Raw genomic sequence first — 17,051 nt, 5'->3', positions numbered from 1 at the left:
TCATATATCTTTACCATTATCATAATCAGTGGCGGATATGCCACCCGGCATGCCCTGGCACGTGCCCGGGCTGCCCCACCCCAAATATTTTTTATTTTTATTTTTTAAAAAATTAATAAAAGAAACAAGAGGAAAAGAAGTACAGTAACGCGTTTCTCCTTCTCTCTGTTTCCTTCATTCGTTTCGCGATCGACCACCGCACCGCAGCACCACTCTCAAATCCGGTCTCAAATATCTCTATTTCTCATTCTCTCAGTCTCAGGCCGCTCTCCGCCGCCGCTCTCAGCCTCTCTCTCGCAGTCGCAGCGCACACAGGTAAACTAAGCAACCCTAAAATTGAGAAATTGCATAAAATACTTAGAAATTGGTATTCCAATTATTATTCTATGTCTAACTTGATGATATTAATCATTATCCTTTGATGTTGGGTTGTAGTATGAGAAAAAAATATGATTCATGTTTTAGGTTATTTAGAAAAAATTGGGATTTCAAGGTCTAAACTTGGTGAATTTGTTAAGAAAAAATTGGGATTTCAAGGTCTAAATTGAGATTTTAATGCTCCTGTTATTAAGAAAAGAAAAGAATATCTCTTGGCCTCTTTGTGGGATTCTTTCCTTTTGTTTATATTCATAAACAAAGCAAGTGCATATTTGATTCTGGGGCCTAGTAACACATGATTAGACTGTGTAAATTTTGTTGTTTCTCACAATTGAGTGTTGAATTTGGGAAAAAAAATAGGCAGTAGGAAAAGTTCTTCCAGCACTGAATGGTAAATTGATTGGAACGACTTTCCATTACCTGGCCATAGATGTTTATGTTTCAGCTTCTGACCTCACTGTTAGGCTTGAGAAGATGGTACTTATGAGAAGTTGTAATTTTAAATTTAAAAGCCCTTCCATTTGACCAATTAATAAATACTGCTTTCTTTTTGGCCCTGGACAACACTGTTTCCATTCATTTATATGTAGTAACTATTGATATGTTATATTTCATCTCTCTTATTTGATTATGTTTTGCTGTTTTTTTTCTTATTTGACTCATGCTAGCCAAAAAAATATTGCGGTTAAAATTGTGCCCAGGCTCCAATATAATCCTGGCTCCGCCACTGATCATAATAGTCTATATATATATATATATATATATATATATATATATATATATAGGGGAACTATCAAATGAGAGGAGTTTTAAAATGAGAGGGTGAGAGGGTTAAATCTCAACCCTTAGATCTAATCAAGTGCTTAAACTGTTTTACAGCTGTACACACACGATTATTGTTAGCTTTCCGTCTTCTCTCTAGCTATCATTCAAAGATGACTTTTCTACTTCTTCCTGCTCAGGGCCATGGACTTATGCATCATTTTGATTTTATGAAAACACAAGGCTCCCACTGTGCATCAGTTAAGATTTAATTAACTTCCATCTATTCTTTTAGCAACAGATCTTTTTCTCCTCTCCCACTGTGCATCGTCGTTCTCAAACTGCCTTCTTCCATGCGAGACAAACATAATGGAAGCTAGCAATGGTAGGCAACAACGAAAATGATAGGCAATAAAAGAACAATAACTGGTACAAATTGCAAAATAAGATTGAACAGGGTTTTGAGAATTAATAGTGCCAACCGTAAAAAAAAAAACTTGTAGAATTATGATGTAATTATTTTCTTTTAAAAATTAAAATTGTCCTTTACATTAATTCAGCAACATAAGTGTTCTTTGCATTTATATTTTATTTTAATAATTAGTGGTTGATTTTGGAAAATCCAGAAAATACCATGGAGAATTTTGTAAGCGATGATGAATTGATGCACAGTGGGAGGAATAAGAAAGTTACGCATTATCGGTATTCGTCCGAGGAAAAAAGAAATTATCCATGAATTAGTTTTTTGTGGGGAAGAAGAGGGATTTGTTGTTGATGTGAAAAATGAAATTGGTAAAGATTCAGAACAAAGGGGAAGAAGATGAAGGGGTGTGTGCGCGTGTGATTATAGGAAAAGAGGATATTTTATTCTCATCAATTTATTTAGATCCAAGGGTTGAGATTAGACTCTCATCCTCTCATTTTAAAACTCCTCTCATTTGAAAGTTCCCCTATATATATATATATATATATATATATATATATATATATATATGTGTGTGTGTGTGTGTGAGATCAATTTTCGGAGTTTGTTTTCTATCGTCTTTTTCTTTCGTTCTTCACCGCCCTGCCGTTTGGTAAGTTCCTCTCGTCTTGATTGATTAGCTCAAGGGTATTTATTTATTTATTTCCATTCATAATTATCTTGCCTGTTCTGTGTCAATTGGGGCTTAGGGTTTGAATTGGGGTTTCTTTTTTCGAAATTGATTGTTCTGAAATTTTGTGGGATTAGGGTTTTAAAACCTTTGAATTCGTTTTAGATGAAATTCAACCCTAAGAACAAACTTTGTTTCTTCTTTTAATTAAGAGTTGTGTATCTATCTATATATCCAGGTCACAATTGGTTCTTATTCTCAGACATCAAAAAATGGCACGTACTCCTGCAAGAAAGCCAAATCCTCCTCCTCGCCGTGGCCAGAAGTATGCCTTTATTACTCTTAATCAGGTGGGTGTCTGTCTTTGGAAATATTTCATATTACAATTTCCTTTTATCATCTTCATGTTACAATCTTAAACCTTTTTCCTTCTTTGTCGTAACCCTCAACAGGTTTTTAATGCCAATTTTGCGCGAAAATACAACGTATCATTTTGTGCGGTTCGTTGTGACAATCCTCGGGAGTCTGATAGGCTAAAGAAATGTTCCGCTTTGGCCATAGCGAATTATAATATGCTAAAGGGTACACACTACCAATTTGTCAATGTTGAGATGGCTACTTATGAAATAGTTGCTGGAACCATTTACCATATCACCTTTAAAGCCAGGAATGCTGAGAATGAGAATGAATGTAGCTCTTTTCAAGCCACTATGTTTCATAACAAATCTATCAGAAAGGTTATGTATATAAGGAAGAAAGGGAGCCGTAATTGGTAATTCTTTTTTTGTTACAATTTTACAATCTATTTTAATCCTATCTCTAGATTATTGTTTGTCTTTTTTCCAATATGTTTCTTTGCATCTCAGATTATTGGATACATAGTAATGGTTAGTTTCAACCCCGTTACCATAGTAATGGAATGCCAGGAAGTTCGCACAATTATTCTTCGACTGATTAATATGACAAAAAATAACAGTCCAATCCTGTTTTAGATTGTGGTTTATTCTGTTCAGAAAGTTGCAGTTCCGATTAGCCATTTGTCTTTATAGTTGGTCCAGACTTGAGACAATGTTAACATTATCCATCTCAACCACACAATTTATTCATTTAACAATTCGACCTACATTTTCTTCAACATGTGCTTCCACCTTCCACACCGGCCACTGAACAGTTTGGCAACAATATTCTAGTTGCCGGAATCTTCTATCGAGTTATAACACCCCATCCTTCTCTGTTTCAACTCTTGGCTTCTTCTCCATTCCACTCTTTGTTGATAGTATAATTGCGTGCTTCTGCTTGTGTTTCCTTGTCGGCGATGGGCTGCATCCTACTCAGCCATGGAATTTTCCCATGGCTTGATGCTTGGGCTGTGAATATATAATTTTTTGTTTTAGAAGGAATACCATGTAGTTTACGGTTTTTCCCTCAACTACTATACATTTTATGTGAATAGCAATTGACCTTTACCTTGATTCTTGGAGAGACTTGTATATGATTTAGCATTTATGCTCATTTGATTCTTGTTTACATAATTATGGGTCTTTTGATTGCTTGTTTTGTTCAGGTGTGATGGGAGTCTCAGCGAGGTTGTTGAGACTCAACCTAGTGAGGAGGGGGAATCAGCTAATCCTGTTATCCACCAGGACATGAGAGGGCCTCAACAGCCGTTATTGGTGTATTCTAGAAGAAAGGGTAATAGGGTCCACAATGAGTAGTTGGTTAGAGTGCCAAGGAGAGAGAAGATTACATTTAATCCGGTGATTACGGTTGTTCTGTGTTGTTGTTGCTGCAGTGATTGATGTTGTTAATTTCTTATGTTTAAGATTTGTTGGTATGGATTTTGTTTGGCTTTTTATGTTGTTATGTTGAAGATGACTTTATTTATGGGGTTTTTTTCCATGAAGATTGTTGTTGTTGTTGTTGTTGTTGTTTAGGTTGTAGTTTTTGATCATTTTCTGGTAATATCATCATCACATGCCTCTTCCTTTTATGATTTTTTTAATTCATCAGGTTCCTATGTGGCTTTCTTTAATTTTTTTAATTTGAAAAGTTACCCATGTAACATCCTATTCACTTAAGTGAGAGGTGCCACATATGCATTGATTTGGTTCAAATCAAAGGGAAGGACCACTTATGTAAATGGGGACCGTATTTGTCATTTTTTTTTCAATATCGGGCCTAAATTGCAAGACTAAGCATTGTTTAATTTTTTTTCCAAAGATAAACTCACAAATTTTATCGGGCATTAAAATGAGACTTGAGTCAATAAAACTCTTATTTTTAAGATGATAAAAATACATTTTATTTTAAAATAATAGGAATTATGACTTTACTTAAAAAATTCTTTTTCTCACATGTATATTTTCCTTTTAAAAGAAACTAGTAAAAGACTTGTTCATCTGCAAGTGTTCGTTCATTTGTAGACTTTCAAGGCATCCTTATTTGATTCACATAAATATAAATTAAACAAAACTAAAAATCAGTCTAGGTTGTTTGTTATCATAAGATTGAATTAAGTTCAAATCAATTTATCTTATTCTTAACGGTACATTAATTAGGATTCAGTTATTCTAAAAAGAAAAATCTGAACACACACGACTGATCTAATCAAAATCAACAATAAATTTATAAATTAGCCACATCAACAAAGATCATAAATACAGTAAAAATAACCCAAGCATAGAATAATCGGTTAAAATTTCAACGAGAGATACAGACTAAGAACAAACACTAATCCTTATTGGTTTGATTTCACGATTCATTAGTTTAAACATTACAAATATCAGGACATTCGTACTATATAAAAAGAATGAAAAGGATTTGTACACATATTTATAAACACATACTTTTATATTACATGATGAACATTGCAAATATTTTTGTTATAAATTCTTGCTTAATGAATCCAATCAGTTTGGTTTCTTGCTTATGTACGGTAAAAAAAATCAATATAAACATTACAAAATTTATTCAACCGAAACAATAAACATGGTCAGAATCATTAAAAAAAAAATTCAACCGAAACAATACTATAAGAAAATCAACCATCTAAATTAAAAGTTCATAACCATAACCTAATAATTGTGGTGCTCAAATATAGGAAGGAGAATCTGTCAAATAGCATACAATATGGTAGAGTTTTTGTGTGCTTAGTTGGTCGATCAACTTATTGAGTGCCAACAATCTTAAAGCAATTGTTTATGCTACTGATTCCATCCAATAGCATGCAATGTGGTAGAGCCTTCGTGTTGATAACGTGTTAGAAATAAATTAGTAGAGCTAAAGTATAGAGATAGACAGACATAGAACTTTGTATTCAACTCCTCACTTGTATCACTTTACATTATAACATAGTCTTATTTATAGGATACAAAAAGGGAAGTGGAAGACCAAAGGTAATTAAGGTTCACTCACATAGTGGGCGCATAGTGAGAGTTATAGGGGAACAAAATGAGTATGATGGACATTCACTAAGACTTATATTTATTCATAACATATGACATGTTTTCATTTTGTTCACATTTTCAAGGATTTATACGTAAAAATGTGGGAGGAAAAACGTTATTTTTTATATTTTCTATACAAATCCTAACATGCAGATATTGTGTCGATGCTTTTCTTGCCAAGATCACTTAGCAAAACTATATAACGTACAATTTGTGACTCAATCTTAACTGAAAGTACAATTATGATACTGAAAATTGTTTCTAAACCCATTGATCAATAGTATTGTCATCATTTGCATAATATTTTGACCATAGATTGGGCATGCTTTGTTAAGACCAGTGTTACCTAGAACTAATCCAAATTCCCTCTATTTCTGAAAAGGACATAGATACAACTAAGAATTGTTATTTCAAATAAAATTATTATAAAAATTAAAAATTCGTTTTATTCCCTTCATGGTTATTTTATTATAATCCCCTTCTAGTGTTTCTTTTCTTTTCTTAAATATAGAAAAAAGCAACCTTCACAAAAATTTGTAGCAAAACTTGATAGACTAATAAATCTCCTCATGCCGCAAAAGGTGAAAAATCTGGTTCGGAGTGTAGAAGAAACTCAAGAAAGTCTTGCAACAAGATAAAGGTCGCAAGAACACGCGAGTGGCAGGTCAGATTTTATCGCAATTTGTAACAGCGAAGAGGAAGATTGTTTTCAGAATTTTTCCCAATATTAGTATTGAGTGCTGGCAACATAGCTGATTATTGCAGCTCATTCAAAATGCAATACATGGACAGCAGAACTTTGCTGCTGCAGCATGTTTAAAAGGACTGGGGGATGGTTCAGCTTCCATAACACAGGTCACAGACTGCATCAGATCCACAACAAAGAATAGTTTCGTTTAAGTATGCCACATGAAGGAATAAGTGCATTCCTTTCCTTCCAATCAAAACCGACCAGAATGTGCATTAGAGATTATGAAGCACATTTGGTTCTTGCAAAGACAATGGTAAAATGGCATTTAAGAAAGTGCACTATAAATAAAACCAGAAATCACTTCAAAGACAAATAAATATGTTACAGCCAGAGGAGAACCAGCAACTGGCCTTGGTCTTTCATTAGCCCCTACAGATCACTAATATACTCCAATAACCTTAAAATAAATAAATAAAACCAAGTAATGTCAACATCATGCGTTTTACACTATTCTTCCCCCTTATCGTCATGCTCTTGGTCATCATCATGCGTTTTACCAAACCTGTGAACAAAAGGATTATGCTCTGCAGCATTCCTAAGACCCTGTAGCTGAACAAACATATGCAAACTCACGTATCCGAACCCATTTTGTCCCCACTCGTTTCCACTAGTATTTTGTATATGCAGGTAAGTCTCTCCCCTCGTCCTTCCCGCTCCTACCACTACTACACAGTGGGAGTAAAGATTTTTTGAATCTAACAACACATCCGCTTCCTCTCTGTAAATTGCCGGTGGCTGAAACAAAAAAGTGTTAAAATACACTTTTTTTAGAAAAACTTATTTATCCAAAATAACATAAAATAACTTACACCAGGATAGTCATTAATTAGATCAGAGCAGAGGAAAGTTCCAAGTATAGGTCCATATTGAAGCAAAACCTTTCGAATATGTTCGGTATCAGATATGTTAACCGGAACTCGAAAGGGGTGTAAAATTTCTGCCTCCTGAATTGTTGGATATGCCTTGAAATCTCGGTAACAAGAAGTTAGAAAATCATGTTTTTGAGAGATTCTGCCTGCTCACGCCCAGGCGTGGGAGCTGGCGCCCAGGCGTGGGAGCTGGCGCCCAGGCATGCAGAACTGGGATCAATTCTGTCTTCTCACGCCCAGGCGTAGGAGCTCACGCCCAGGCGCAGCGCGTTTTCACAGCATGTGTTGTTTTGCTGTTTTTTTGGGAAAAATCTTTTCTTGGAGGATATTCTGACTTGGATTTGTTTTATTTTAAAACAGATTTGTTACTAATTTTTTGGCATATATTTTTCTATAAATAGGGATCACTTTATTCATAGAAAAATTGAGTAGAGATGTAGAGACAAAGATTAGGGTTTGCCACCACACAAGGGCTAGGGTTTTAGAGAGGAAAAAGAGTTTTCTCTTGGTACAACTCTAGGGTGGGCAAACTATCTTTGTCGTACACCTTGGGAAACACTTATCAAATTGAGTCTCTTGGCCACGGGAAGAGATTCGGGTTTTTGGGTAGAATTAGGATTAATTCTTGTAACTCAATTGGAACTCTTTGTAAAGTTACTTGTTTGATATAGTGGAACGGAGGGGCTGCTCTCTCCCCCAGACTAGGTCATTATTGGACCGAACTGGGTAAACAAATTATCGTGTTCTTTCTTCTCCTTTATCTTGTTTATCTATTATTATTATTGCTTATTCCGCTTAATTATTGGTTGCCGTTCTATTGCTCCACACATCAAGTTATTCATTGGTGTGATTTTTAAGACGAATTCACAACAATTGGCGCCCACCGTGGGGCAATCGGAACAATTTGAAGTGAGCACCATGGGTTCTAAGTCGGATATCGAGGGACTTTCCAAAAGCAATTTAGAATTGTGGAAAGTGAAGATGGAAGCAATTTTAATGTTCGGGATGATGGGTAAAACATGGAGTGTTGTTACCTGGTGCCTCGAAGATAACGAGTTAATGGAGATGGCGAAGAATGTCGGCCTGGAGAGGCGGTGGTAATAATACTCAACATCGGCCTGGAGAGGCGGTGGAAATAATACTCGGGTTACTTCTGAAACAACAACTTTATTATGAGGATGTGGAGGTGCTAATGGAAGTTGGGAATCAGTGGAGTATTGAGTCATGGACTTTGGATGCTCCTATCACATGTGGTCAAAGAATGAATACTTTGAGACTTAGAGCTAGTTGAAGGTGGAGTTGTTCATCTTGAAAACGAAAAGCTTGAAGGTTCAAGGTATGGGTTCAGTTTGTCTTACGAAGTTTGACAATCGTGAGTTTCTTTACACGATGTGAGGTATGTTTCTGAACTTAGATGCAAAGACAGTTGGTCATGCATCTATAACTAGTGGTGATTCTCGTAATGTGGTTGAGTTGTGGGACTTCGGGTGGACCTGTTAGTGACATAAGTTTAGTTGGACTAGTGAACAAGGTTTACTAGGTGTTGAACTGAACTGGAATTGTTGGAGACTAACAATAGCTTGAAGTATGTTTCAGATGAGTTGAATAGGTCTTGCGTGTTACAAGGTGGAGATCATGGTGGGTATACTTTGGTGGAAACTCAGTTTGAGGTGGAGTCTTCCAATAGTGGTAGACAGTCAACATTAGCTCTTGGCTATCTAATCGTAGATATGGAGGAGAGTGGTATTGTTGAACCAAAGGGGATGACCATGGAGACCTTGTGGGTTATGTTTCAATTGTGGCTGAAGAAGTACAAGACCTTGAGAGGATCTTCAGGGAGGCAATTGAAAGCAACGGTGATCAGACTTGGTAACTTGTGAGACTACTGGAGGTAGTTGGATACAAGGAGAGTTTGATGTTGCAGCTTGTGGAACCACCTAAAATTCCAAGGTTGGTTTGGAGCCAAGCAAAACTTCGAGAGTACGGAAGGCATTCCGGGGTCGAAGAGTGGTGAAGGCTTGTAGGGCTATCGCAAAATCCCATGGATAGTCGGAGGCAAGCGATTCTTCAGGAGGACGGAAAAGGCACAATCCGGGGGCTGAAGAGGGATGGTGGAGCTTGTTGAGCTATCTAAAATTCCGATGATAGTTGGGAGCAAGCGTTTCTTCAGGGAGGTACGGACTTGACCAGTTCGGAGTCTGAAGAGGGTGCGATGAATCTTGTGGAGCTACCTAAAATCCTATGGTAGTGGGATGCAAGATCTTCATGAGAGCGGAAGGCATTCCGAGGATGAAGAAGGAGGTACGATCCAGTGATCTTGAATAGTTTCAAGATGGAGAGAGCAGCACGGTGGTTGATCGGATCACCATCGATTTAAAGGCAAGGTGGAGAATTGTTGGATATGCCTTGAAATCTCGGTAACAAGAAGTTAGAAAATCATGTTTTTGAGAGATTCTGCCTGCTCACGCCCAGGCGTGGGAGCTGGCGCCCAGGCATGCAGAACTGGGATCAATTCTGTCTTCTCACGCCCAGGCGTAGGAGCTCACGCCCAGGCGCAGCGCGTTTTCACAGCATGTGTTGTTTTGCTGTTTTTTTGGGAAAAATCTTTTCTTGGAGGATATTCTGACTTGGATTTGTTTTATTTTAAAACAGATTTGTTACTAATTTTTTGGCATATATTTTTCTATAAATAGGGATCACTTTATTTATAGAAAAATTGAGTAGAGATGTAGAGACAAGGATTAGGGTTTGCCACCACACAAGGGCTAGGGTTTTAGAGAGGAAAAAAAGTTTTCTCTTGGTACAACTCTAGGGTGGGCAAACTATCTTTGTGGTACACCTTGGGAAACACTTATCAAATTGAGTCTCTTGGCCACGGGAAGAGATTCGGGTTTTTGGGTAGAATTAGGATTAATTCTTGTAACTCAATTGGAACTCTTTGTAAAGTTACTTGTTTGATATAGTGGAACGGAGGGGCTGCTCTCTCCCCCAGACTAGGTCATTATTGGACCAAACTGGGTAAACAAATTATCGTGTTCTTTCTTCTCCTTTATCTTGTTTATCTATTATTATTATTGCTTATTCTGCTTAATTATTGGTTGCCGTTCTATTGCTCCACACATCAAGTTATTCATTGGTGTGATTTTTAAGACGAATTCACAACATGAATAATAGTTAATAAAATCAATTAAACAAAAAACTAAACTAGAGTAATGAAATTTTACAAAAATAAACGGCTTACTTACACGTTGAAACTCCCTGTCGCGGTCCTCCGCAACGTACCACCCCACGAATGGTAAGTTCCCCACTAAGGGGTAAGCAAGCTCTGTTGCAATCCCTTCTTCAATAATGAATTGCAATGCCATATAGGTCGAAGACTCGTAGAAAGGTAGGCCTCTACGGTGTTCTCTACGGAAGCGGATTTCATCTGCACGAGTACGTCTAGGTAATCCATTAATTATGCATTGTGCTGAAAAACTTTGACCAGCTAATCTGTTGCGAAATGCAATGGTTGTTGCAACTTGATGAGCCGTAGAAATAGCCCAACATATGGCTGCATATAAATCAGACAAAAAACAAGGTTTGAAATTCAAACAATAAACAAAAAACATTGACCAATAGCAAACTAAAAGTTGTTGAGATTCAGAGAACAATGGAGAAGAAAAATTTTCATTATTCTTGGAATCAATGGAATGAATATGTTACAGTGATGAGAAATCTCTATATAGTATTTGACTCTCCTATTACTTTGACTATGCTACCTAAGCTAATCCTAACTTACTTGGTGCCACATATCATCACATGTGTAACAAACCTCTATTTGTCTATGCTTCCTTTCTACAATGCCATTTTGATGAGAAGTGTGAGGACAAGTGACTCTATGTTGTATACCTAGTGAGGTTAATAGATTGGTAAAGGGTCTGAATTCACCTCCCCAATCTGACTGAATAGCTTTAACAGAGGCTTAATTTTGGTTTTGAATGTATTTCAGAAATTGATTTAAGGCTTGTAAAGCATCAGACTTATGTTAAAGCATCAGAAATTGATTTTTAGAACATTTTTATAGATGAATTTACCTTTAGATCATCTTTTTTGTTAAAATATTTTCTATTTTTATTTTTTAAAACTAACTTAATTTACGTTGTTCTGACTAAAACTTGCTCATTCATAAAAATAATTACTAACTAGAATATAAGAGAAAGTACTCACGCAGTGCACCCTGGTTGGGGGCAGGAGGTAACCATGATTCTTCAGAGTATGAAAAGAAGAAATCCGCTGCACCATCTACTATGTGTGGTGCTCCAAGAATGTATTTCCCGTTTAGGTTCCTATGATTCTGATCGTGACACTCTACCCCTGCAAGAGAAGGAAGTAATCCAAACTCATCTCCAACTATCGGCTCCGGGCGACGTGGGGGAATATCCATGATCCTCCTTATGCAACGAAGTTGTCCGTTTATCATCATCATTTTGTCAGACACTGCAAAATCACACAAAATTTTAGAACAAAAAAAAAAGAACCCAATTCAAAACACTCAATTTCTCAAAATAAGAAACTCCAATTCAAAATGTTATAGGCCCTAAGCCCCAATGCACAGAACAAGTAAGAGAATTATGAATGAAGATTTTATTTATAATTATACTAGTTTTCCAACGAAAGGAAAATATATCAGTAATTGTTGACACCAAAAAGAAGTTTGAGTTGATTTTATGTTTTTTAATCTTTTGAAAATATTTGAATATACTTAAGTGTGTTAAAGCACTTATTGAACAAAAAAAAAGAATTATAAAAATGCATTGACTTAAGTATATTTGAATATACTTAAGTGTGTTAAACCATTTACAGTATTGAACAATAATTTTAAAAATGCATTGACATAAGTCAAAATTTTTTATAAAGAGGTGCAAGTTTGAAACTAAATCTGCAATAAAATAAGATATGCAACAAACACACATAATAGACAAACACCCGACGAGAAAACTTTGTCTCCTACCCATATATTTGACCTTTCACCCCTACAAATAATACAATATTCCTATTTTATCTTTTTATTATTTGACTTCACTAATCAATATTATAAAATAAAAATTTTAAAAAAACGCATACTTTGTTTAATCCGGTTCACTAAAATAAAGTGTTCCGAATACTTGAATAAAGTTTTCAGGTAAAACAAATTGCAAATCGGAACACTTGAATAAAGCGTTCCCGTAAAGTCTTAAGAAATTATTCATGGCAGGGCATCTTCCATACCGATGAACAAACAAGAAAAAATCGCAGCAACATGACTCCATACCAATGAACAAATTAACAAGAAACTAATCAGCGCCCTCGAGAAAAAATCAGCAGAGAGGTGATTCGATAATGCAGCAACATGATGAGATTCAAAAGAATAACAATATACCCTCATATGCCCCTCTCTACCATTCCCCCTGGCCCTCTTAATCATTCATAACCAAAAATATCCAAATCCAGAAAATTCAAACAATAAAAAATTCAAAGAAAGATTGAAACCCACAAAAATTCTAATTTTGATAAAGATTCAGTTTGACTTGATGAGATGATTTTTTAATTCGTTCAATCAGTATCATCTTTGAGATGTTAAATATGTTATTATGTTGCTCCATCAACTAAAGTTTGTTTTTACACTTTACCGGAATACTTTATTTGATCAGGTTTGCAATATTTTACCAATTTGTTTTGGTTTAGCTCTGGTTAAATCATGGTTTGTACCAAAAAAAAATCATGGTTAAATTTTCGAAACTCATTTTGTAAGTTTTTCTGTTTATAACTTTGACTGAATGTATGATTATGATCAAATAAAATAATAAAATGGTAAAATAGGAATATTGGATTATTCATAGGGGTGAAGAGCTAAATGTAGGGGTGGGAGGAAAATTTTTCACAAGACGAAAGTCAATACACAAGCCTTTCCCTTGCATTTAGACATAAGTATCATAAAGAAACAAACATAATCACTTATAAAATCAAATAAAGAAAATAAATGATATTTTTTTATATTTTTTGACATTTTAATAAAGGAAGGAACATAAAAAGGTTATTTTTTGGCCTAAGAAAAGATTTGTTTAAAGTTATTTGATTTGTTAATAACTTATTAGATTAAAGGGGTGTAAATAAATAAATGGATTAGAGATCCATAATGCAAACAAACAGAGCCCACTAAAAAAAAACTAACTAAACAAAAAAGCAATAAAAGGGAAAGAAGCAGATTAGATCAAAGACAGAAATTAAAACGCGTGAATGGTGTGAGAGGAGCAAACCGGAGAGAGTGAGTAACGGCAGTGGTAAGAATGAAGGTGGCTTTAATGGTGGTAAGAATGAGAATGTGAGAGGATAAAGATGAGTGTGGTTAGTGATGTTGTTTTTGTTTTTGTTACTGGTTTTTTCATTGTTCCGCCGTTCTGATTCTTTTTAGTTTCTATCCCCCCATTTTGTTCTGTTTTTAGTCTCAAGTTATATTCAAAATAATTAGGGTATTGAGTTTCGAAAAAGGAATGGGAACACTAGCCACAGAGAAGTTGGTTTAGGGTTTACCCGTTTGGGAAAGATGTTAAAATTTGTAAGCTTGATTCAAGGATAGTGCACATGTAAGCTTGGTATTTGGCTAATAAATTCTCTGTTTTTGTTGTTACGCGTGCTCTTCTTTCTTTCCCTCTCTTTTTGTTTTATTTTTTCATTTTTTGATTACTAATAATAATAATAATCTAATCTATATCTATACCAATAAATAAATCTATCTATATCTATACCAATAAATAAAGTGAATAGTTCAATTTGGTGTGGCCTATTTTAGTTCCAATCTGTGTTGCATTGGTGCGGGTACACTACCCGGTACCTGTACGGGGTTTGACATTTTCAAAAAACTAAGGTACGGGTACGTCCGTATAATTTCTTTTTAATATATTTATATAGGGGTTTGCTAATTTAGACCCTGGTGTGGTCTAAATTAGCAAGGTGTACCTTTTGAGTTGAACAAAAATACCCATTTTTTTTATTTTTGAAACAATAGAGTAATTGGGGCATGTATGTAATTTGCATCAACAAAAACACACACCCCCATAGATTTCGCGCCCCCCATACAACAACCACAACCATAACATTTTTAAAATTTCTTCCAAACTTCGACCTCATTTTACGTGCGAATCGAACGCCGATTTCAAAAAATAATACCGGAAACCTTTTTAAAATTGAAAAACGATCAAAATCCATATAAGGAACGTATGGTTTCGTTGAGTATTGAGGGAGATCAAACCGGGTCACACAACCGGGTCGAGCGAACCCGTTTTGCAGAAACTGGGTTGAGAAGACGATGAACAGTGCGCCGCCCACGCCCACTCTCACTGGCGGCGCGTGGGGGCGCGTGATGCCTCAGGGAGGTTTGTTTTTTTTTTTGATTTTTTTCTTATAAAATAGTAGATAATATTCTTGAAATTTTGATATATTTTATGAAATTTTTTGAGACCTGAAACTATTTTTAGTTAATTAAATTAGATAAAATGGTAATTAAAAATATTATAATTTCATAAAAAATTTCCAAATTTTTATTTAAAGTACTATGAATTATTTAGAACCTTCTTGTGTATCTCACTCTCCCTAGTTCAAGTCATGGAATTATTTTCGCAAATTCCGCTGATTATTTAAAATCATTTAACAAATAATAATAATAATTTCATAGATTTGTACTCTGAAACCAATTTTTTTTATTTGTTTCTAATAAAATATTAGATAATATTCTGGAACTTTTGATATATTTTATGAAAATTTTGGAGACCTGAAACTATTTTTAGTTAATTAAATGAGATAAAACGGTAATTAAAAACTATTGTTTGCTTCTGAAACCATTTTACTGGTAGAATGGTTGCACATAGTTGTATTCTGAAACCATTTTACTGGTAGAATGGTTTCAGTGAGTAATTTCTTAATTGTTTGCTTCTGAAACCATTTAGCTGGTACAATGGTTTCAGAGAGTTGTACTCTGAAACCATTTTGCTGGTAGAATGGTTTCAGTGAGTTGATTCTTAGTTATTTGATTCTGAAACCATTTTACTAGTAGAATGGTTGCACATAGTTGTATTCTGAAACCATTTTACTAGTATAATGGTTTCAGTGAGTAGATTCTTAATTGTTTGCTTCTGAAACCATTTAGCTGGTAGAATGGTTTCAGAAAGTTGTATTCTGAAACCATTTTGCTGGTAGAATGGTTTCATTGAGTTGATTCTTAGTTATTTGCTTATGAAACCATTTAGCTGGTAGAATGGTTTCAGAGAGTTATATTCTGAAACCATTTTGCTGGTATAATGGTTTCAGTGAGTTGATTGAGTGGTGCGTGTTAAATTACAACACACAAGTAACGTACTTAGTACGATACACATAATTTAAAATGCAATAGAACATATAAATAACGTAATTAGAGGAATTTTGGTCGCTGAAATGATTATTGAAATTGATTTCACTAAAAAAAGACATTTAACTTCAAAATAAATATTAATATAAAGATAATAATGAGATTAAGGTAGTGAAAAATTGAGTTTTTTTTCCTTTGTCCAAATCAAATGAACCAAGTCTCTATTTGTAGACAAAAAAAAAATTATGAATTTTGGTACAAAAATAAAAAAATAAAAAATTAATTTACAACGAAATAATTGAGTTTAAAGTATTAAATGGAAAAAAAAACACACAGCCAGTCATAATGCGCCACATGTCCAGCTTTTAAAAAGCAAGATTCTTCTCTCTCTCCAGACTATTATCCAGTGTGCTGCACGCACTGTAATACGATGGAACGGGATGATCTGGGCTGTCTGATTGATCAGACAGTCTTGATGAGATCAGCTCTTGGCTGTCTGATGGAAATCAACGACCTGTAATCATGGTCCTGCGGGTACGCGCGCGACACTGGATCCGCGTCCATTGATGGTAATTTGGTTAATTAATTAAAAAGAATGGGTATTTTGGTCCAACTGAAAAGGTGCACCTTGCTAATTTAGACCCAACTGAATCTAAATTAGCAGCCCCCATTTATATAAATAAAATAATAGAGTTAAAATAATTGAACATAAAAATATCACACTTTAAAAGTAATTTAAATTGTTCAAAAATATCGAAACAGAAAAACTATCAATATTCATGGCTGAAAAGGTTGTGAACTATTGCGAGTACGCTCTTTGTCTTCTACGAATAGGTTAAAAAATGTTATGACTTTGTCTTCTACCGGTACCCGCACCCGGGCAAGAAAGAAACTGAATCGTTCTAATTAAATGAATCTTCCTTTAAAAAAAATAAACAAATTTAAAAGAATGGAAATAGTTGTATAAACAAACAAAAAAACGGAATGGAAGTACCCATTCGCGTACCCGTACGTACCATACGCATACCGGGGTTGTAAAAAAAAATGGCTCGCCGTCTATGTGTACCGGAAGTGTACCGTACGCGTACCGGTACCCAGTACCGATACTCTCTCAAAAACGGAGTACCCGTGCATCACATGTTCCAATTATACCCTTTCTATTTTCTTAAATTGTGCCATGTACACACTAATTCATTGGTGGTAGTTTTCATATTTCAAATTTGTTTCATACGGTTACCAAATTTGGTCTTTGGGTGATGTTTAGAGGAAAACTAAACATCATCTAAAAAGGTGTATGCCACTGCATTACTACCACTATCTTCATTTATAGATTACTCCTTCATATACTTTACTCTGGTTCGTAGATCTTATAGTTTGTAGATTTGACTA

At 35.0% G+C, this 17,051-nt stretch overlaps 1 protein-coding gene across 1 annotated transcript; it reads left to right on the top strand.

The window, feature by feature from the left end:
- The first annotated feature begins 2,167 nt into the window (after nt 1-2,167).
- On the top strand, nt 2,168-4,251 carry LOC123889827. Its single transcript, XM_045939331.1, has 4 exons — nt 2,168-2,216; nt 2,473-2,584; nt 2,687-3,006; nt 3,799-4,251. Exons 2-4 carry the CDS (start codon nt 2,507-2,509, stop codon nt 3,947-3,949), a joined length of 549 nt encoding a protein of 182 aa, XP_045795287.1. The 5' UTR covers nt 2,168-2,216; nt 2,473-2,506; the 3' UTR covers nt 3,950-4,251.
- The last annotated feature ends 12,800 nt before the right edge of the window (nt 4,252-17,051 follow it).

The sequence above is a fragment of the Trifolium pratense genome, linkage group LG6 (genome assembly GCF_020283565.1).
Source record: "Trifolium pratense cultivar HEN17-A07 linkage group LG6, ARS_RC_1.1, whole genome shotgun sequence".
Taxonomy (NCBI): Eukaryota; Viridiplantae; Streptophyta; class Magnoliopsida; order Fabales; family Fabaceae; genus Trifolium; species Trifolium pratense.
This window is presented reverse-complemented; position numbering and strand designations above follow the sequence as displayed.

Coding starts and splice junctions, on each gene's coding strand:
- LOC123889827 (XM_045939331.1), top strand. CDS start 2,507: ATGGCACGTACTCCTGCAAGAAAGCCAAATCCTCCTCCTCGCCGTGGC. Junction 2,585..2,686: donor CCTTTATTACTCTTAATCAG/GTGGGTGTCTGT, acceptor AACCCTCAACAG/GTTTTTAATGCCAATTTTGC. Junction 3,007..3,798: donor AAGAAAGGGAGCCGTAATTG/GTAATTCTTTTT, acceptor TGTTTTGTTCAG/GTGTGATGGGAGTCTCAGCG.